Source organism: Catharus ustulatus, chromosome 3 (genome assembly GCF_009819885.2).
Source record: "Catharus ustulatus isolate bCatUst1 chromosome 3, bCatUst1.pri.v2, whole genome shotgun sequence".
NCBI lineage: Eukaryota > Metazoa > Chordata > Aves > Passeriformes > Turdidae > Catharus > Catharus ustulatus.
In genome coordinates, this window is record NC_046223.1 from 275108 (window position 1) to 296857 (window position 21750).

Sequence of the window (21750 nt, forward strand, 5' to 3'; positions counted from 1 at the left end):
AAATCTGCTTTAAGGAGCTGCGTTGGCAAACAACTCAGACATCCTATCACAGAGGCAACCGGAATCCACCCAGAGAGAGCCATGCCCGGCTCTGAAGGAACATTTCCAGGGCAGAGATGGAACCTGGAGCACCACTTCCCACACATGGCCCAGCCCATGCTCTGGGCATGCCCTCACCTTCAGCCACGGTGAGCAGGTTGCCCAAATCGGTGGAGGAGGAGCACTGGGCTGGCTCTGAGGAGCTCCTGACATTCCCCAGGGGCAGGAAGGGGTCGTAGTCAGCAGAGGAGAGGTCGGCCAGGCTCAGCACGTAGTGGCTTTGCTGCGTGTAGGTGCTGGAGCCATTGACACAGCAGTGCAGGACCTGCGGGGGCACAGAGCCAGTGACCAAGCTGGGACAGTCCCCAGCAGAGCCAGAGGGCAGGGCCCCCCCTCTGACACACCACACAACTCACCCAGGTCCAAATTCAGCACTTCTAAATTAACAGTCTCCATCTGCACTGATTCTGTACTTTAACAGGGTTTGTCTTTGTTTCAACAGCTCACCTCAAACAATCCCAGCATTTCTGCAAAGATTATTTTCCCCAGCTCGTTGTTTTAAGCGTTTTACCTTTGTTTTCACCATCCCCTGTCTGTTGTACATTTCTAATCTTATCTTCCTAACACTTTGCATTTGTAACTTCTCACCTGGACAACATGATTTTTCTAGTGCTTGACAAAGTTGCCTCTGTACCCTCTGGGTTGTGAAAGGCACCTTTAACAGCCAGGCAGGGCAAATCACCTTCCTTCCCCCTACTCACCCTGTAAATGTAATCCAGCAAAGGAGCTCTGGACGCATGTTGATCCTCCACAGCACCAGTAGACATGGGCTCCAGCAGCATTTTCATGGGCAGTGCCATGCACCAGTCCAGCAAGCAAAGGAGCAGCGAAACGATGAACTGAACAAGAACACAGGGTTAGGAGCATTCTATTAAATTCACCCAGACTTTAAAATTCGACTCTGGTCTGGAGCAACCTCATTTAAACCCCCCCTAAAGAGCACAAAGAGTGGGGAAAGCTCTTTGCAGCCACACACCTTCTTATCTGCCTCCAGGGAGGAGTGTTCGGCACCGGGCAGAAGAAAGGCGATGGTGGCCACCAGGATCTGCAGCCAAACAAATCCAGTGTCAGACAGGCACTCAGCTTCCTGCCCTGCAGAGACAGACCCTCACTGCACAGGGCATGGAGCACGTTAAGTTCCAGAAACATCCAACTGCCTGTTCCAATCAATGCCCAAGGGAATGAAAACTTTCACTGAGCACTTTGCAAACAAGTCACTACAAACGAGGGACCTGCACTGGTCCAGGGAGTGTAGCAAGTACATCCCTAACAATAAAAAATAGGAGAGGTCAAATACACAAAATCACAGCAGCCCAAGGAAGGGATTAAGAGAACTTTGCATACAGTTTCCACACAGGCATTTTAAAGAACCTGACGTACTTCGGTAATTTTCCGGCACAGGGAGGATTCGTACTCCTCAAGCTTCTGCCAGTAGGACACCAGCAGCTGAAGGACATCACAGGCGACCTGAGCCACCAGCTTGTTGGAAAACTGGAAGAAAAAACATGATTAAAAGCCAAATAAAGCATCCAGATACAACACACTGCATTCAGCTTTTCTACATTCCATTATTTTGCCAACAATAAACAGTCAGTGGTGTGAAATCCCAGCACTGGGACACTGTGATCTCCTGTGCAGGACCCCACAGCAGCAGACACCAGTGACCATCTGCAAGGTGCAAATGGCCTTTTTTCCCCCCCAGCAGGTGGATCAGAGCCTGCCACAGCAATACCTTCAGTGTCACACCTATGACATTGATGGCTTTCTTCACGTGGGGGTGGCTCGTGCTCTGCGTGAGCTCCTCGCAGATCCACACGCCCAGGCCACAGATGGCTATGCACCTTGGGGAGGAGGAAAAGGGAGCTGCTCAGGAGATTCAGAGGAATATTTAGGGAGGAAAAAAAGGAAAAAAACCACACAAAGGTGAGATCTCTCTTTCCCCTCCAACACGACAGGCCAGCACCTTCATGGTGCAGAGTAAGGCTCAACTTCACAGGAGCAAACCACAAGGCAGCAGCAAGAAAGACTCTTCCAAGTCATAAATGGTTGGACTCAATCATGTTAAAGGTCTTTTCCAAGCTAACCAATTCCATGATATTTTCCCATTTCTCTTACTCAGTATTTTACCTTGCAGCTTCACTTGGCTCCTCTGCAGCATTCTTCAACAAAATATTTATGAGGCAACACTAAAATAACAAAATAAATTAGAATAAGCATCTTTTTCACACATCTACTTTAAAGCTGTTTAATTTTGACATAGTTACAGGTGAAGTCACTTTAATTCTCCCTCTGTTGCTAAAGCATCTCTACCTCATGCCAATTGTATTTTGTCAAGGGAGAAACACCAATTACAACCCAAACATACAGGCCCTCGTGGACAAATCAAATCAGCTTACAACTCATGTAAGAGGCAGAGAGAGGAAATCAATTCGTTTACAGTGTCAAGGGGCAGCTGCAAACAACTAGTGGTGGTCACTCCACACAAACTGCAGCATGCAGGCTCTAACCCAAAAGTGTTATGAAAAATGTAGTGGAGCTTTTTTTTTAATTTTAGAAGTAAGACACCTCCAGTGACTCTCCAAGGCCTGGTGAAGAAGCAAGAGCAGGAGCCAAGCATGTGAAGAGATTTCTGCATCCTCTCTGGTCCTGCCTGCTCAGGCCACGTGAGGAACTCAGAGATTCCTCCCCAGTCACCCCTAATTTTGAGCAGTGGATCACTGCAGGGCCTCAAGTCTATCAAAAGCAACAGAGGCTTCTGTGAGGGCAACCATTTGGGGAGGAATGAAGTCACTGCACAGTGAAACCAGGTTAGGGTATCTAAAGATCTACAATAAATGTGGCTTTACCTTGACATCTGCCGCTCCTGTGATGCTCTCACCAGCCTCTGAGATGGGTCCCAGCTGTGGGATTCCTTGGTAGGTGTTTGGAAAGCACACAAGGGCTCCAAGGATGGTGTGAGCTTCGGAGCGGGGAGCCTGGTGAGGGGCAAGCAGGCAGAAATAGTCACTACAAAAATATTCACTGAAATATTCACTGAAAGCCCTCCACATGGGGAGATGGCTCCAGCTCCAAGGCCAGTGCTCACTGCTCCCCTGGTGAGGCTGAGCTGCCCCTCCACTGATGCCTGGCCCCACTCCTGAGCACACCCCACATCCTGAACACTTCCCCTCATTCCCCAAAGTGACAACCAGCCCAGGGCTCTCCCCCAGGGCCCGCGCTCACCTCCGGCGTGTCCGCGCTCAGCACGCGCGCCGCCGCCCCCAGGAAGTCCCCGATCAGCATCGTGAAGCCAGGCAGCCCCAGGAAGAAGAACCACGGAGGGCAGTGCTTTATCACCGTGTTCAGGATGTCCTGCAAGGGAAGGCACCTGTCAGAACAGCCAGGAAATCCAAAAGCAAAAGGCAGAGCTGGAGGAGATTCCACTTGGAGGTTTGAGATTCCACTTGGAGGTTCAAGGAGATTCCACTTGGAGGTTCTGTAGCCCCACACCAATCAAGGTGCAGATTCCCACAGCTCTGACCTCCACATCATCACCACCTTCCAGCAGCCAAAAAGTACTTGGTATTTTGGTAACACTTGTACCCCTAAACTCCTGCTCAAATCCCACAGTGCTGTTCATGTCTCTCCATGCGTAAGCACAACAAGACTTTGGATTCAGGATTCAAACATTGGATGGATTTAAGATGAAGCACTGCAGCAGTCCAGAGGAGTGAGCTCCTCAAACCTCTCGAATTCCATGCCACAGGAACAGGGCTGCTCCCTGTGCCCTGGAGGAACAGAGCAGCAGCCCCAGCTTTGCTCACCATCACCCTGTGGTGCAGAGTACATAGAGCATTTCATCTTTAATCCTTCCACGTTCCAAGCCTTCACAGTCCCTCCAAACCAGTGCAAAGTTCCTGTGTTTGAGTTAAGATTTCTTCCCCTGCAAGTTTTCAGCAGGTTTAAAATTAGGCACAAAATCTATATAATCCTTTACCTGCAACACTATTTGCTGAAGAGTTACATCAAGCTATTTCTACACTGAGCAGATGATTATTTTCCATTCAATAAAATTTTGAAAAGTTGCAAAGGAAAGCTCTTTCCCCCGTCCATCCTTACTGGTTTCATGATGTGCCAAAGCCAACCTGAACTAGAGACCCCCAGAACGTGTCCACGTGCTCAATCTCTGCAGCAGAAGCTAAGCTGACAAATTTTCTCTACATGAAGAGATGCTTTAACATCACCTCAGTTTTGCCAAAGCCCTGCTGAACACCTGACAGCTCCCACTTAGTGTTCCAGAGAGTGCCTGCAACACCAGCATCCATGGAATAACATTCAAATAAACAGGATTCGTTTCTAACACAGTAGCAGATAATGCTTTCACTTTCCTGAATAAGCCGCAACGCCACTCAAGTTAATGTTCAAACTTGTTTTAATCACTTCCTTTGATACACTCCGAGTCAATATGGGTCAGTGCAAACACTGGGAAGCAGAGCAGATGGACGCAGGCGCTCATAAAGCGGGGTAAACTCTGGGTCGGCGCGGAACAAAGCGCCCACCTTGTTCTAATTAAGGGCTGATTAACGCTCCGTGCCAGCCCGGCACGGCATGGCACACCTGCGGGGCACGGCCAGGTAAGGCTGGGCTGGGCAGCAGATGGGAGCAGCCTGCTGCTGACATGTGCCACGATAAACCAGCCCGGGCTGACCTGGCTGCGGCAAACAACCGCGGCGCTCGCCCCATCTGCCAGCACCAGCGCCCGTGGGGGACACAGGGGCCACCAACCAGCTCCTGGCACACGCCAGCGTGCCACTGCTCGCTCCAAAGTCCACGGGGCTGCAGGGATCCACTGCCAGTCACCAGGTGCAAAAATAGCATCAATGAGAAATAAATCCTTTTCCACAGCGAGAAACTGAAAATTGATAAAGGATTCGTGTGAATCATAAAAGTGTTGGGGTTTATATCGACCAAAATACAAAGATCCAAAGTGAAACATGGACCCTTGATGGAGGAAAATCTGTGTCAAATCCCCTGTTATGAATATTATGTTTCTAAATAATATATATCTACTATAAGTGTGTAAAATAAGCCTTTCCAATAGCCTGATTGATTTTGCAAAATCAGACCTCCTGCCTTTGATTTATCAATGCTGCCTACCTACAAGACCAGAACTTTTTGATTTCTGCCAGTTTTATCTACCCAGGCCAGATGGTATCTATGGGACTGACACCCAGAGACTTTATTTCGGCCACCACTGCTTGCCTGGCAAAGTTATGACAGCAAGAAAACAAAAATTATTGATTACCACTAGAGACCACACTGCAAGAAGAAGCTGCAAACCAAGATTTGATGGAGCATGGAGTGGGCAGTGACTTCTCACTTCTCCGGGCTCGCAGCAATCTGGGGCGCTTATCAGCACACAGAGGCTGGGGAGTCAGGACATCTGTGCTATCAGTGATAGGGCAAAATCAGGGAATTCAAACACAGCCCGGCTTCCTTCCCTCCCTGCAACGTAAACTCCGGGCAGCAGCTCCCGGCCTGGGCAATGAATCACTTTAATTGAATGCTATGTACACAGCAACTGGAAAACACAAGCCATAAGAAAAACATATGGTGATGGCCGTGGAAATTGGTTTACTCATTCTGCACAGTGTTGTTGCTTTACTTCTTTCATAATTGACCTTTAGAACGATAAATGTGTAAAATAATTTTGGTTTATTATGGCTCCAAACCTTTCGGCAATTACACGAAATGAAAATTTAAAAGGAAGTATTCATTCTGGAAGCATTTCCATTGTTTACATAATTGCACAGCTATAATTTAGTGTTCATGTTGTTAAAGAAAAGTGAAAAAAAGGACCATTATGGACTATTTCAATTCAGAACGATGCTCTGTGGTGTAAAAGCTGGGGAAGAGGGGAGAGGAGGGGGCAATGTCCTTCTCAAACGCATTAACCCTATAAACAGCATCATATTTCACTATAGGTTAAGCTAGCCATTCAAATTACAAGGCTGTAAACATCCACCGAGCAAGCGAAATAAATTTATGCAAGTTCACTGGAAGGTCAATTGCAAAAATATTCTTCACCTAATTTTTGCTGGAGCTCTGGCAGATTACAGGTGTAACCAAATAGCCTGCCAGCTGCCTTCCTCACGTTTCCATTGTCCCCTGGCAGGAACAGCACGGATTTCTCACTGCAAGTTCGCTCTGTTCCTCACCCACAGCTCACATCCACGGCACAGGAAAGATTGCTCATCCACACAAGACCTGAGACTTCCCTTTTCCTTTCCTGCTTTAAAGGAACAAATGCTCCCAGCTACTTATGCCCACTTTTCCTACCTGTCATGAGATTTTAGGTAAGAGTTAACTTGTCAAAAATCAGGTTGCAACACAAATTTACGAAGTATTCTGACAAGCTCAGGAGGCCCAGGATTAATTTATCAGAAAGTTCCATTTCAAGGTGCCAGGCAAAACCTTACCCCAAGTTACAATTTATAACCCAAGCCCCTTGAGGTTGGAATACAACCAAGGGAGTTTTTTTAATTTCTCCCATTTTGGAGCACGTCTGATATTTTCACAAGTGGGGAGAGCACTGGGATAAAGGACTGGAATAAATATTTTGGTTTGGGCACACTCCCTGAGCTGGCAGTGGATACAGGGACAAAGGTGTGGGTGCCATGGCACTGCCTGGATTATGGGGGTGGCTTTGTGTCCCTCCACACATGTCCCCCAAGCCCTGGCAGACACAACACCCACCACAAAACCAGAATTTGGGTGGGATGGGGGCAGCTTAGGAATGGCAAAACAAACAGCAAAGAACAAAACTCACGCACATCAGCCCCGAGTGCACAGCTCCTGCAGCTGGCAGGACCTGGCTCCCCCTTGCCTCCAGCCAATCTTGCAGCTCTTTTTCCCCAGCACTTCCCACTCAGCTCTCTCTGGGCGAGCACAGGGGGATGTGAGAGTTCCTGTGAGACCCTGGCATTTGGACTTTTGTTTGTCCCTACTGGAAACGTGTGCTGTCTGTTAACACTTTCTCAAAGCACTCAAAGCACATAATGGGAGCACACAGGCAAATTTTCTACAGAAAATGAGATAAGGGGTGGATTAAAAGAGGGAGAAAATCATGGCAGCCGTCGGAAAGGAGTCTTGAGAAGCTAAAACAGGGGAATCTAAGCCTTAATAGACTACATTAAGGTTATTTCCTTTTAAATGGCAGTCTGGGAAAGAATCTAAATGGCACGATGGTGCCTGTACAACAGCACCAGGCAGAAACCCAGGCACGAAGCACCCATTCCACAGGGGACAAAATTCATTGTGCTCATTCATTGTACCTTGACAGGGCTGCTGAGGGACAACTGGGCAGAAAGATGCAAAACCCACAAGACCAATGCTCATACAAACAGGTAATTAATGACTCCTCTGCTGAAAAATGTTTCCTATTACAAATCAGCCATTTCCCACACAGAGAGCTCCAGTGGGTGTTTGTACAGAAGTTCAGAGCTGCTGCAGTTTCCTTTCTAACATCACCTGCAGGGCCTTTGGAACAAATAAAGAGCCTTGGACAAGGGGCACTGGCACCTCAGCACTCCCACCCACGGCATCCTCGCACTGCTGGAGGGAACTGAGCTGAAACAAAGCTGCAGAGTGCCCTGGCTGCAGCCAGGCTGTGCTCCAGGGCAGGCCTGCTGCTTGTGCTGACATTTAATCACCCAGGACATCTGCCAGCCCGGCTGGACTGCAGAGATTCCCCTCTTATTCCATATTTAAAGTCTGGTCTGCTCCTCGGATCGCTGCACTGAAGAAGCCACCAGCAGAGTCTCCTTCCTTTGCAGGTGACACCTCAGCCTTGGGGACAGGTGACACCAGGCACAGAAACTCTAATAGGGTGAGGCTGGCTAAAAAACAACACTTCTCAGAAAATCAACTGTTGGCATAATTGGGATTCTTCAGCTCTTGAATACTCCTTTGAAGCGTTTGTAGCTCTTTGGGGCTGTGTTTTGGTACTTTAGCAACCCAACAAAAAGGAGGAAGCTGTGGAGCAAGGAGATGCTCATTGACTTTTTCAGGTGAATGAAGCAGAAAGTGCTGTTACAGCAAGCAGCCAGCAGCAGCAATAAAACAGCACTGATAAAACACATTTCTTTTCCTGGTTCAGGTGTTTGTGAAATCTGTGCCTTGCAGTGTCAGACTCGGTGCTCGCTCAGCCCTGACCCCGGGCTCCTCCCGTGCCCACCTGGAGGGGTGATGCAATCCTTGCACAGAATTGTTCACTCCTCCAGGGATGTTTGTTGTTAGACACTTCCACACGGACAAATTAGCTGCAGCTCATTACCCCGCTGTCTCCTCTGCCGAGCTAATTGCTGCACCCCGGGCTGGGAGCCTCCGAGAAAATCCACTCACACTGCTCTTTTGTGCACCCCTGAGAGAGGGCTGCAAAGCTGGGAGTGACACTGTGCTCCTTTATAGCACACGCAATACTAGATTGTGTTTTTCTAGCCACACAACACAGCAGCACCTTGCTATTCTCACATCCTTGAGAGTGGGGAGGGAAAAGGGAAATACAGCTCAAGAAAACATTTGTCACGCAAACCAAAATATTGAAAACTATTCAGGTCAAAGAGGATCCTGACTGCAATACTTTTAAATATTTGAAGTAGTCACAGTGATTGCCTGGAGCTGGACTGTCCTTCTGCTAAAAGTCCCATTAGTGATCCGCACAGGAGGAAAATTCCTCCAGGAGACACCTCCTACCCTTACAAGGCAGAAATTTATGCCTGTGCTTAGCAGACAAACTCAATCTGTGCTGAAAAGGCCACCCCCAAGTTCACATTTTATTTCTGAAATCCTGAAAAGCATGCTAGGATCCCTTAGCAGTGACCCTGTGACTCCACATCCTCTCTGACAGAAAGGCTCCCACTCTCTGAGCACCCAGCAAGCACCTTGGAGCCAATGGCCCTGGAAATACAGGAGCAGGAACAGGGATCCTGCTTCCCATCCATGCCATGCTCCAAGTTAACACCTCACCCGGTTCCACAGCTGAGGAGGAGCACACACACCAGCAAACCTGTGGGCAAGTGTGCCACCAAGAGGCCACAGCCACCACAGTGGGGAGCAAGAACAAAGAGCAGCAGCAGCCTGCAAAACATCCAGGGGAAAGCACTGAGGGATGGGCATGTGGGGCTGCAAAATATCCAGGGGAAACACAGAGGGATGGGCAGTGTGGGGCTGCAAATACCTGGGGAATCCTGGAGTGATGTGCAGGATTTTCCAGGAGAAAACCCCTGACTCTCTATTCTTACCTATTTAAAAGGAGTGTTTTCCAAAAGCTCTGACTTTTCAGGAGGGAAACCGAGGGTCAAGAGCCTGGTAACAGTTCCTCCTTTCCCTCTTCCATCTCAGAAACAATCCAACCTGTCTGCACTGAGCGCGTTATCCCAGCCCAGCACGGGGAGACCCGGAGCAGTGTCAGTGCCACAGCAGCAGGTCTGGCAGCCCCTTGTGCCACCACAGCAGGTCTGGCAGCCCCTTGTGCCACCACAGCAGTGGCACAGGGAGCCCAGCTCGTACCTGGTCCTCGCTGGTGAGCCCCAGGCGCAGCACGAAGTAGAAGTGCACCAGGAAGTCGGAGTTGGGCAGCAGGTCCTGGCGCCGGCTCATCATGGCGCAGAGCAGCCGGAACGCCTGCAGCTTCCCCTCCTTGTACTCGCTGGGCAGCGTGGCTGCCTGCAACAGCAGCAAATCCTGCATCATTCCCTGCCTTCCCCACCTGCCAGCCCACGCCAGGCATCCCACAGTAACTCCAAAGAGCCTTTGGAGGGCACCCGCTGTCCGGGTCAGCGTGATGGGAAAAGCTAAAAATGAGGCAACTAAATGCATGGTCTGATACAGGAGAAAATAGTCCTGTGTGAGAATGTCAGAACTGACCTTGAACAGCCACGATGCAAATATCCTGAGGGGAGGGATGAGGACGGGAGGAGAAGGAGTTGACTGGTTGTCCACACTGATGGCGAGGTTGTCCCGGATCTGATGGTGTTTAAAGAAGAGGGTTAATAGAAGCAATATCTTTTTCTAATGTTTCAATTTTACTTTATTTTACTTCATTTACATTCAGAAGAAATGTGCCATTCTCATCAGCTGTAAGCACCACGCACCTTTGCAAGTTTATACCACAGCTCATAAAGGTAGCCAAAAACTTTTGCATGGATCTTGGGTGACTGTATGTTGTTCACATCTCCAAGAATGCCCAGGATCCTCCTCCACAGCACGGCAGCAGAATCGGGATGCCAACCAATAAGGCTCCCACCAGCAATTATACTGCAGTCGTCAGCCAGGAACTCACTGCTGTCTGCAAATTTAAAATGTTGCATTCCCACAGGTTAGAAATGCAGCCTGAGCACGAACTGGGTCTACAAAATCTGGTCCTCACTCTTCCCTAACCATCTCCCATCCCACTAGAGTTCTCTCCCCCACATCTCCCTTTCATTGCTGGAGCTGCTCGATCAATAACTGGCTCTTATGGGCAATATTGCTATATTTATAGAAGTCATTCCTCTTTTTTTTTTTTTTTTTTTTCAGATCACACAGGGTAGCAAGACCCGGCAATGCAACTGGACAAAGGAATAAAAATCAATGGCTGAAGAGTCTTGAGAAATGTGCTCAGGCATCACCACTCACAGGGAGCAGCTCCTGAGAGAGCAGAGTGCACGGAGAGCAGGGCTGAAGAAGCCTGTCAGGGTAATGGGATTTATGTTTTTAACCCACACTGAAGTGCACATTTTAATGCCAAGAGCTGGCAGCTGCTATCCTGTCCCAGGCAGCAGCACAGGCATGCAGGGAGCTTGCAGGGAAGAAACCTCTACACAGGCAGAAGGAAAAAACTCATGTCCTCTGAGGTTAGTGAAATAAAAGCATTTTAGATGCTTTTATGTTCGAATACATTTAAAAAACAACTTTGGGGACTTTTTTCCTCTTTCTGTGCTGTAGCATTCCAAAGCCCCTTTGGGTGGGGTGGTGCCCAGGGTACCTGTGAGGTTGGCAGGCTCCTGGGAAGGGCTGAGTTGGAGCCAGCGCGGTGCCGTGGGATCCCCGCCCGTCCCTGCGGCCACCGCGGCCTCGGGGTCATCCTCAGCCCCCTGCCAGGCCACCAGAGCGATGTCCACGTCAGCTGCACAGCCCAGGGAGGCGTCACTGCTCAGGCTCTCACCTGCAAACAGCACAGCCCTGCTCACAGCACGGCCCTGGGCACAGCTGGACACATCTGCACACACCTGCAGAGCACCCCAGCTGAGTGCCCCAGAGAGGTGTCTCACTGCCCACAACGAAATCACAGCACTGACTGCAGGTGCTGCCCTTGTCCAAAAGGCTCTGGGGACACTCACTTTTCTCCCTCTCCCTGTAGCACCCGTGTGACTGCTGCAGGTCTGCCCTCAGATCCAGCTCGGCTGTGCTGCTGCTCCTGCGCATCAGCACCTGCAGAGAAAAAACAGCTCTGAGCACTGCACCCCGCTCCAGCAAGCTGCACAGCCATTAGGCACTAACCAGGACCTGCTCAAGACATTCTCATGAGTATTCAGACTACCCCAGTGTTTGTCAGTGTCCTTAGGAAAACATCAGGCTCCCCATCCCTTCCCCAACCTCACTCTCACACCAACAGGCAGGATGTTTACCCTATGTTTTTCAAACACATCTGAAATAATTCAAGGTATTAAAAAACCCAAACCCTTTCAGCCTTCACATTTCAGAGAGATGATCAGGCTGAGTCATTTATTGTTTTGACTGCTCACTCAAAAGTTGCCATTAAAAATGTATGAAGTTTGCCCCAGCCAACGCCAGCTCACACTAACATCTGCCACGCACGGCTGGCGAGAAGAGCTGCGCTGAAGCATTTTCATCGGTGCTTTAAGCCATCAAACATTTATCCCAGTGTACTGGGGGCTCTGTAATAGCCATGAATTATTTATCTTCTAAAAGTTACAAACTCCTTGTTGATGTTTAATATTTCAGAAAAGCACCAAAGCCTTGTGTAAGGCGAGAACAGACACGCACCTGCAGAAGCAGCTGACGAGAGCAGGAGACACAAACCGATCACACCCAGCAGGACAATAACCTGCTACAGCTCACCTCCACATTCCACACCAGAAATTAAGGGATTAATCACTTCTCACACTTTCACCTCCTAGAGTTTCTAAAAAGCAGCTGGAAAGAAAACACTGCTTGGATCTTATCAGAAATTACTTCTGGGTTTGCCTTACTTGCTCAGCTTCAAGCTCCTTTGCATATCCCTTGATTTCCTGGACGGACTTGGAGTCTGAAGTTGAATTTCCAGCCTTTTTACCTAGAAGTTCCAGAAAGGAAACAAGAACTATAAACATCTGTGGGACCAAAACACACAGCGAGTCTCACACAAACTCCAGCCACGTTTGCATGTCTCATATTTATCATTAAGGGTGATACAACACTTCAGCGGGATACCAGGTGCTCTGAAAAATCCTTCAGAAGCACAACACACAGGAGAGGAACTGAACTCCAACTGCAGCTTGAATACACAAAATTCAAGTGCAAGTTGGGTGGGAAAAAAGTCAAAGAGTTACACACAAAATGCACACACATGTAGGTTGCATTTTTGGCCTCCCTGCTTTACAAAAGATCACATCCTGCATTCATGGTCTCAAACTTCTTGAAAAAAGTTCTTTCAAAAACTTACCAACTATGCAGTGACAAAGAAAATGAGATAAAAAAACATTTTAGAGGAGAGCTGGAAACCAAAGTAAGAGCAGCATTTGTGAGGCTAAACAAGTGTCAACACTTTTCCTTGCTGTATTTTATTAAAATTACCTTGAAAAAAATCAGAGGGAATCTGATCTGCAATATCTGAAGTGCTGCTGCTTCGAGTTAGCTGCTGCTCCTGGTCTGCAAATGGGCCTGCAGATTCTGTTCCTTCTGAATTTTCCAGCTGTTGGGATTCTTCAACTTCTGTTGATTTAATTACAACAAAAAGCATTTGCAGGAGCTCCTGTGTACATCTGTGAACTCCTTACCTAAAAAAGCTCTATTAAAAATTGACCCTTGCAAATGTTTAAAATTCCCAAGGTAAATCTTAAGTTCTATAAAATAGCCTTAAAAAAACAGTAAAGTTTAGAGAGAGATGCACGAGCAGTGTAAAAGGTCTAGAAAAGGAGAGAAGTGATTTTGGGAGTTCACAAAAAGGAGAACACAGCTGGGTTTTCAATGCTGGAGAGCCCAGCTGGTCCCTGTTCATTCTGGAGACAGAAAGAACAGAGCAGAGGCAACAGCACTCCCTTAAAGGCAGTGTGGGGAGAAGGTGGCTGCACCCCCTGAGTGCCTCCAGAAAGAGGGGAGGAGGAACAAAGGCAAAAACCCAGAGTCAAAAAAAGCTCTGAGCTATGTGTAACTTGGGTTTAGCCTGTGAGGACAAACCCAACCAGGCAGCTTTTGGTTTGGCTGTAACTGCAAATGAGAAACAAAAGGAGGAGAGAGAGGCATGGAAATGCCAAACAGAAATTAAAGTGATGTGCTGGGGAAGGAGCAACAGGAACTCTCAAGATTGTGGAGCAGCACAGGCTTTTAGAAATGCATTTCTCTCAGCATTTGGGGGAAAAAAAAAACCAAAAATACCAGCAACACTCCAGTGTTTCCATCCAGCAGCGTGCAAGTTTTAATACTGCTTTTCTACTTAATAAACACTGCAGGTATTTCAGAAAGTTATCTCAGGAGGCACGTGCACAGAAACGAACATTTCTGGTATTCACTGACCTCAGTGCCTTACAGGAAGCAATAAAATAAAATATTCCATGCAATTCACTAACTCAGCATTCCCCCCAAGATCACTTGAGATGAAAACACACCAAAGGTGTTTCACTGAGCAGGAATCCCCACAGGCACAAAGCACCACGTACAAAACTCTCCCTTCCCTTGCCACTGCAGGCAATGGCTCTGGGCAGGACTCAGGAGCCACAAATCCATCCCAGGAAGCAAAACTGGGAATTCTTACTTTAATTACCAGGCAATATAGCTCTAGCTGCAATTGATGGCAGTCTTTACCATCAGCATGAACCAAAAGTATTTTGCTTGCAGCACTGAAAACATTGTGAGAAGAACCGACCGGACAGAAAGGGAACAGACAGAGAGCAGCTTAAAAATACAAAGAACACTGATATCAAAGATGATTTTAAAGTACAGTACCTGACAGTCTGTGAGAGCAAGAAGTGTAAGAGATACCAGGGAAGAGAGAGCTCACAGTGTGAAGCAGAAGAGGCACACTTTTAGTGGCTGGCAAAGCCTCATAAAGATGGACACAGTTGCTGATAGACTGGCTTCGCTTAGCTTACAGGGAAAAAATAGAGCAATAGTTGTGTTAGGAACAGTGAAACACTGCAGTGCTGAGTGTCACAACACAACAAAACCTGGGGAATCCTTCCCTGGAGCACAACCAGGGCCTCTCTGAATGTGGAAATAAATCTCAGACTGGACTGGCTCCACTGCTGAAGCTCTCTGGGATGCAGGCAGGGAGCTGTGCAGGGCTTTCCACGGAACTCTGCCCCACAAACCAGCACTGCAAACACACTGACATGAAATAAAGAGAGCCCAGGGACAGGCTGCTGAAATGCCTGAACAAACCAGGACCTGCTCCACGTCTGGGCTCTCAGTCATTACCCAACATTTCTCACCCCACTCTCCCTGCTGCTCTCCTCTTTCCAGAAATAAACATGAGAGGAAAACCTCACCATGCCGAGAGAGAGAGCACATAAAGCAACCATGAAAGGATAATGCTATTTATTAAATACCTGGTTTACCTTGTGCTCCCAGGAAACTGTTGTGTCAGTATCTGTTATCTGCCTGACAGTAATAAATGCCTTCCTAGAAACCAATAAAAACAGCAATGTGCCTCTCTAGAAAAACCCCTGACGTGCACAGGTTTAACTCCCAGCTCAGTGCCCTGTGGTTAGAAGCCTGTGTAGAGAATTCCCAAAGCACTCTGGCTCTGTGATTCACACGGCCAAGGCATCCAGACATGGATGTACAAGCTCTCTGCAGGGGCAGTGAATTCCTGAGCTGCCTTTGGCAGGTTTGAGCCCGAGTGTGAGTGTCTGGGCACCAAAGCACCCAGCTGTGCTCTCACCTGTGGCTCTCTGACGGACAATGTTCCTTGCCTTCTCCACTCCTGGGGCCCCAGAGGTTGTGGCACTTCTGAATCTCATGGGCTCCACAACTTCGGGGTGACTTTTCCAGCTTAATGAAAAAGATCTTCCTACTACAGCTGTCTTCTGAGGCTCCAAAACACCACCTTAGGACAAAGAACACAAAATTTCCTGGCACTGGATGCTTTGGCACATGTTTTTGCTGAAGTACAAATGGACTCAGACACTGCAAATATTAATACTTTAAACAACACAGGTTAACTTTTACTATTAATAAAAACCAACTGGTACTTCAAACTAGGTGCATCGATTTCAAGGTGGCATTGCAAGTGCAGCTAAAATACTGTAAATTAGAAACTTTACTAAAAACAGAGGAAAAGGAATTTTTGCAGAGTTGCCAATGCCAGCCAGCAGCACAGGAAACCACATTTCATCCCTGTTATCCAAAAAACCCCTGACTGTAGGTGCAGACCTCAGCTACCTCTCCTCCCCAGTGAAGGATGGCAACACACAAATCCCAGTGATGCCTTGGGGTTTAACTTTTATATTTTTCAGAATCTCTGCTGCTTAGTGTGTAACTCTGGAACTTCATATTGGGTGTTAGTAAGTCAATAAAATCCCTATTTTACTCTTTTTGCTCTGCCTGGTCTCTGTTCCAGCTCAGCCTTTCCAGGCAACACCAAGAAGTTCACACTGGATTAAAGACGTTCTTACACCAGATTAAGCAGTGTTTAACATTAAATCAACTTTCAGGCTCAAGCTTCAATGTTTAACTGGCTTGACACGCAACCACTGAGGCACAGAGACGAACCTTTGCCTCTCTGCTTCTTCTCCTTCTGCTCGCTGAGCTTGTCCAGGGGCAGGTTTGTCATCTCCACGCCGTACACGGTCCTGGCCAGCACGGCGGTCAGCGAGTCCATGATGTTGGCCCACTCGGTGATGAGCTCCTCCCAGTCGGTCAGGGAGGACAGCACGCTGAGCAGCTCGTCCCACAGCTCCCGGGAGATGTACACGCTCAGGTTGGCTCTGATCCAGGCCACGATCAGCGTCTGGGGGAACAGGCAGCTCAGGCACAGCCCGCACTTTGGAGACACCACTGAAAACATCCCTGCGCCACCACAGCTTGTGACAGAGCCCGGAGGAACTGAGCAAAACTAACAGTTCACAAAATAATTACTAGTAAAACATGAGAAATCCTTCCTTCACAAGTGGTTTTCCCAGCTCCCCACGAGCAGAGCAGGTAGCCCCAGCCACTCACCCGGAACAGCAGCCCCGCCATGCTCTGAGCAAACGTGTCCTTTGCCTGGCTCTCCTTGGGCTTCTGCATCACAGCTTCGGTGATTCTGAGGAGGATCTGCAGCATCTGCTCCCTGATGGCAACACAAAAGGTGTTCTGTTAGCTGTACCTGCTCATTAAAGCTCAGCAAAGCCTTGTTTGTTGAGAATGCAGTCACATTTCGGACTTCATGCATCATTTTTAAAACAGCTGGCCTGGCTGTGGACTGTATCAACTTTTTCTCCCAAATGATGCTCTGTTAACCTTACCAGGTCTTCCTGTTCATGGACAGCTCCATGATCATGCGCCTGAAGATGCTGAGCACAGCCTTGCAAGCGTCCACCTGCTCCTTCAGCAGCACGGGCACCTCGGTGCACGGCTCCAGCAGGAACACGTTCGCCGAGTTTGTCAGGAACACCTGGAATTGCCGGGCATTGCAGTGTGTTAGCAATGAAAAGGGGTGAGACCCGCCACAAAACACTTCAGTTCAACCTCTTCCTCACCTGCAGTGCCGCCTGAGCGCCAGCCTTGACGTCCCTGTCCTCGTCCTCCAGCACGCAGCCCCTGCTGACAGCGCTGGTGAAGGAGTAGCTCCTGCCCCAGCTGGAGGAGCGCTTGTGTCCGCAGGGCTCGGAGCAGAGCTGCCAAACACAGCCAGGTTAGGCACAGGGCATGGAGGAAACACGGCCAGGCTGCAGCACAACCAGGGGATGGCCTGGCACACACCCATCCCCACAGGGAGCTCCTGGCTGTCACTGCTTCATCTCCAAACGTGCAACTCAAAGGCTCGTGCAAGTTTTAGAAGCTTTGTTACTTGAACTATTTTACACTACTCTCCATAATCACTGATCATAGTAATGCTTGGATTAAAGTCTGGCAAAACTATAAAGCCTCTACAAAAAGTAAAAGCCTCGCAATTCCCACTGTTTTACCAATCAAACCTCTTATTCAGGACTAGAAAACTTCCCTTTAAAGCGTCACGGTGCCAACAGCAAAGAGTTTTTACTGATGCTCCAAAACAGGATACTAAAAGATGCACAGGAACTACATCTACAAGTAAATTTCCTAGATTACGGGGTCCAGTATATATGAATTAATAAATACTGTAAAATTTTTTAAGCACCACCAGTTCCCCAGGCCAGCAGACAGTCAATTTTAGCACTGCAGAACCCATCAGATTCTTGCAGGAAGTTCCTGCTGTCGTATTTACACATGCAGGGAATAATCACAAATGATCTGTCTCAAACCAGCTGCACTCTAAGTGCCACTCAGTAACTATTTCAGTAGTGAGTCCTTAAATCAAAGCATTTTTCAACCCCTGCTCCCCACACATTTTAATTGTTGCTCCTCTACAGAGTGAGGTGAAAAGCCCCAAGTTGCAGTGGACAAAATAAGGAACAGGGATACCATACATGTTTACCGTCTGTTTGCACTGGGGAGTCTTCCAAGGGAATAACAGCATCCTGGCTGTCCTCCTTCTTGTCTGGCTCCTCCATGAACACGGGCTTCTCCTGCAGGATCCACTTCTGGTACACCTTCACCACCTTCCGTGTGGCAGATATATCAGAAGGGGGCAGCAGAAAAGCCTGGAACGGAAAATCCACCGGTTTCACCCCAGGCAGGACACAGATGTGGTTGACCCCACCAAGCACCAGCTCTGCCCAGTGACCCCCCGAGCCCCAGCTCTGCCCAGTGACCCCCCGAGCCCCAGCTCTGCCCAGTGACCCCCTGAGCCCCAGCTCTGCCAGCAGCCAGCCCCCCAGGGTGTGCCACACCAGACCCAGGGCAGTGACCTGGCGGAACACCTCGTTGACGAAGTTGACGTATCCGCGCGTGGAGAGCAGGATGCCCTGCACCATCTCGTAGACGCCTCGGTGCTGCTCCTCCACGCTGCAGAGGCTGCAGCTGCTGAGCCTCCTGTCCCACAGGCTGCTGCTGCTGCTGGGGCCACGCTCCTGCTCGCCCGCCGGCGCCGCGCCGCCCTCCGGCTCCGCGCTCTTCTCCGCGCCCGCCGCGACCGTCTGCGGGCACAGCACTGCCATCGTCGGCTGCTGCAGCACCCACCACCCTGGGACCCTCATGGGGAGCTGGGGTAGAGCCCCTGGCAGGCACAGCACAGCCATCAGTTTATAAATGGAATATTTCCCTCATGTCTCACTGTAAACAGCTGCTATAACCGAGAGGAAAACAAAGCAGCCTTTGATGTCGCTGGGAAATGGTCCATGGAACCACCAAGTATGACAGTTTACAGAGTAAATTCCCAAAGTCCAAATATAATACTGCTGAAGATGGTAATGCAAAAGTTATGAGGGGGGAAAAATACTTCTAGTGAATTACCAAAGCTGGAGCAGCTACATCATTTATTCCCTGTGGGGTAGCATCTCTTTGTGATCCAGTGAGAGGTACAGCAGGTATGCAAGAAGGAAGGCAAACTTTGAAGCCCACCTGAATAATTTTAGGGAGCATTTCTCCTCCATTTTTTGAGTTCTGAACAGCAGTCAAGTACTTCTTTTCGAGGAAGAAGGTGACGAGCCACTTGATGAAGACCACCCGGGCTGCCATGTAGGGGATTTTTGTGCAGTACACGCTCTCATTGTTCCGTGTTGCAGTCACGTACACCGGCCTTGGCCTGATATCTGGGATGTCTGGGGGGACAAAAAGGAAGGGGGAAACAAACTGAAATCAGTAACAGCTTCCCAACTCTGGCTAAATGCACTGAACACATCACCCAATGAGTAACAGATGCAATGACTGACTGCTTTCATTTTATCGAATAAAAACCTAATTTAAAACCGCAAAATTTTATTTGTGTTCCACCCTAGCTTTATGGTTCCTCAGGAGAACCTAACAGCCCAGCTCCTTCCTGGGGTTATCACCTGCAGTGCTCAAAATTAAGGAGGGCAAGAGAGAAGGGCTGCAGAAGGAAAGGTAAAAACTGAAACAAAGAACCAGCCCTGCTACAGTGTCCCACTACTCACCCAGCACAGGTTTGTAGAGGTTGGTCAGCTTGGTAAAAGATGGGAACAAGTGGGGAAGATAGTATTTCCTGAACAAAGTGAAGAGAAACTTAAACCCAGTGTCTTGGTTCTCCTTGTTCTTCCACTCCAAGCTGGCAGCCTTTGTCACGGAGTTAAGAGAGAAAAACAAAAAGCTTTAAGTCAATGAGTTATACTGGCAATTGTCTCCCACAAAAAAAATAAACAACTACACTACAGCAAGGGAAGAAACAGCAGAGCAGCCCCAAGACCAGCTTGACAAGCTGCAGGAGGGATGGACAGGCAGAGCAGAGCAGCCCCAAAAACACCTTTTGTTTTTAATTTGTTTTTAACTGAAGTGTTGTGAGACTCTGATATGTAAAACAAAGGGTGCTGTGGAAAAGGCTGATAATTTCACACAGCCACTTTTTAAAATAAAGCATTTATTCAAGATGACAAAACCCTTTCCAAATATTATTTTGGTCTTGCCTTTTCATACCAGAAAGTGTATCTCAAAGTATTTAATTATAATTTATCTTTTTTTTTTAATAACAAGGCTCTTTAATGTTCATTGTCTGCACAGCTTCCACTTTATTTCAAATGTTGCTTAATTTGTACTTTTTAAATATATACATTATCTCAATTTATTTCCTGTACAGATTTATCTGATCTACTTCTAATTAAATTTTATGTACATGTTACTTGCATCCTTTTAAAAACATCACAGAAGCCATCTCTCTTTATCTCTTCCTCCAGTGGTCCTTTACACTCCTTTTCATCTAGGTATGTGTCCAAAGAGAACAAACTGAATCTTTACCCCACATCAATTTTCTAAAATCAACCACGAGCACATAGAACAGTTATTCTGCAAGTCTGGGTAGGATCCATTAATTCTCATCACAACAGTGTGACAAATTTCTTCAGTTCACCAAAATCAGCACAAGGAAACACCTCTGGGATGATTTTCCATTCAAAAACAGGGAAGGGCAAAACCAGCTCCACACAGACACATCCTCCAAACATGAACAGTTTCAAACATCCATCCTCCTCACCTGAATCACCATATATTTTAGCAGGAGCTGCAGAAAATAGCAGGTCTGGTCCTCTGCAATTTTCTCTCCAGACACAGCTGGCAAGAGTGGCGTTATTTCTTCTGGGAAGATCTTGGCTAAAATCAAACAATATAAGCATAGCACACATGAAAACAGCAAAATAGAGGATATTTTCTGTAGGAGACTGATCTGAAAACATCTATTAGGGCACCACCAAGCTGTGCAAGCCCAGCAGCTGCTCGGATGCCCCAAGTCCTGGCACATCCCAGCGAGGATGGCACCAGATTCCCGGTGGCTCCAGCAGCGACCAACAAGGGGGAAACCTCCACAGCTGTAAAATGCTGAACTGAAACCACCCCAGAGACAAAAAGCTGCTCAGAGGGACAGGAGCTACACCAGCCCAGCAGGTAGACATGCCATTGCCAGCTGGGAATTAACTCCAGGCACAGCCAGAAGGACACCCAGAAGGAGCAGGCTCACCGTCGGGCGTGGCCGGGGGGCTGAGCAGGCTCTCCAGCGTGCAGGGACCACGGGAGGAAGGCAGAGGAGGGAAGCCAGGCACCAGGCAGGCAAACAGCAGCACCTGCTCCTCGCCACAGTTGGTCTGCAGGGCCTGCAGCCACAGCAGGAAGAGCCGGATCCCTTCACACCTGAGCTGCAGGGGGGAGAGGCTGTGAGACAGGGTGTAAGGGCAGTAACACACCTAGGGTATCCACAGCACTGACATCATCCCAGCTCTGATGCCAGGGAAAGCTCAAACCATTGGGTGTTAACCAACATCCATTAATACCCTCTCCAGGTAACTTCACAAAGGTCACCAGAGCAGCAAAATGACTGAAAACACAAAATAATCGAGGATCACAGTAATAAATTGTAATAAAGTTTACAATTAAAAGGGGAACAATCAGGAAAACACTGCTATTGGAAAGCTGCAAAGTAGCACACTTGACAGGAATTAGAGTGAAAAGAAACACAAAAACATCAACTCAATACCTTGAGAGAATTTCCAGTGTGCAAAAGCTTCTTCAGAATCGACCCTGGATCAGGAAAATTAAGCAGACACTGTCAGACACTTCCCACTGAAACGTTTTCAAAAACATTCCATGAAAGCCTTTTTAAGATAACTATGGGGGGAATCCCCCAGCTGAATCTGGCTGCAGTCACCACCACCCAAAATTAACTGTGATGTATCTTTCCAGTGAGGTGTC

The 21750-nt window shown here is 48.2% G+C and overlaps 1 protein-coding gene across 3 annotated transcripts in view; it reads right to left on the bottom strand.

Moving 5' to 3' along the window:
- RALGAPA2 (Ral GTPase activating protein catalytic subunit alpha 2) overlaps nucleotides 1-21750 on the bottom strand; it is a 72790-nt gene that overhangs the window by 42605 nt on the left and 8435 nt on the right. For 2 of the 3 annotated variants that reach the window (XM_033053656.1, XM_033053654.1), the window contains exons 5-32: nucleotides 21536-21579; nucleotides 21023-21197; nucleotides 20543-20658; nucleotides 19494-19632; nucleotides 18961-19160; nucleotides 18309-18536; nucleotides 17928-18101; nucleotides 17019-17156; nucleotides 16785-16933; nucleotides 16498-16609; nucleotides 16051-16288; nucleotides 15221-15385; nucleotides 14284-14424; nucleotides 12916-13053; nucleotides 12333-12415; nucleotides 11460-11550; nucleotides 11105-11284; nucleotides 10233-10426; nucleotides 10006-10104; nucleotides 9649-9804; nucleotides 3322-3450; nucleotides 2946-3074; nucleotides 2227-2285; nucleotides 1832-1940; nucleotides 1480-1590; nucleotides 1076-1144; nucleotides 801-938; nucleotides 178-364 (exon numbers count right to left, since the gene is read on the bottom strand). In XM_033053656.1, coding sequence (XP_032909547.1) covers nucleotides 178-364; nucleotides 801-938; nucleotides 1076-1144; nucleotides 1480-1590; nucleotides 1832-1940; nucleotides 2227-2285; nucleotides 2946-3074; nucleotides 3322-3450; nucleotides 9649-9804; nucleotides 10006-10104; nucleotides 10233-10426; nucleotides 11105-11284; nucleotides 11460-11550; nucleotides 12333-12415; nucleotides 12916-13053; nucleotides 14284-14424; nucleotides 15221-15385; nucleotides 16051-16288; nucleotides 16498-16609; nucleotides 16785-16933; nucleotides 17019-17156; nucleotides 17928-18101; nucleotides 18309-18536; nucleotides 18961-19160; nucleotides 19494-19632; nucleotides 20543-20658; nucleotides 21023-21197; nucleotides 21536-21579 — 3891 coding nt within the window. The remainder of the gene's footprint in view (nucleotides 1-177; nucleotides 365-800; nucleotides 939-1075; nucleotides 1145-1479; nucleotides 1591-1831; nucleotides 1941-2226; nucleotides 2286-2945; nucleotides 3075-3321; nucleotides 3451-9648; nucleotides 9805-10005; nucleotides 10105-10232; nucleotides 10427-11104; nucleotides 11285-11459; nucleotides 11551-12332; nucleotides 12416-12915; nucleotides 13054-14283; nucleotides 14425-15220; nucleotides 15386-16050; nucleotides 16289-16497; nucleotides 16610-16784; nucleotides 16934-17018; nucleotides 17157-17927; nucleotides 18102-18308; nucleotides 18537-18960; nucleotides 19161-19493; nucleotides 19633-20542; nucleotides 20659-21022; nucleotides 21198-21535; nucleotides 21580-21750) is intronic. The other variant, XM_033053657.1, reaches the window with a different exon arrangement.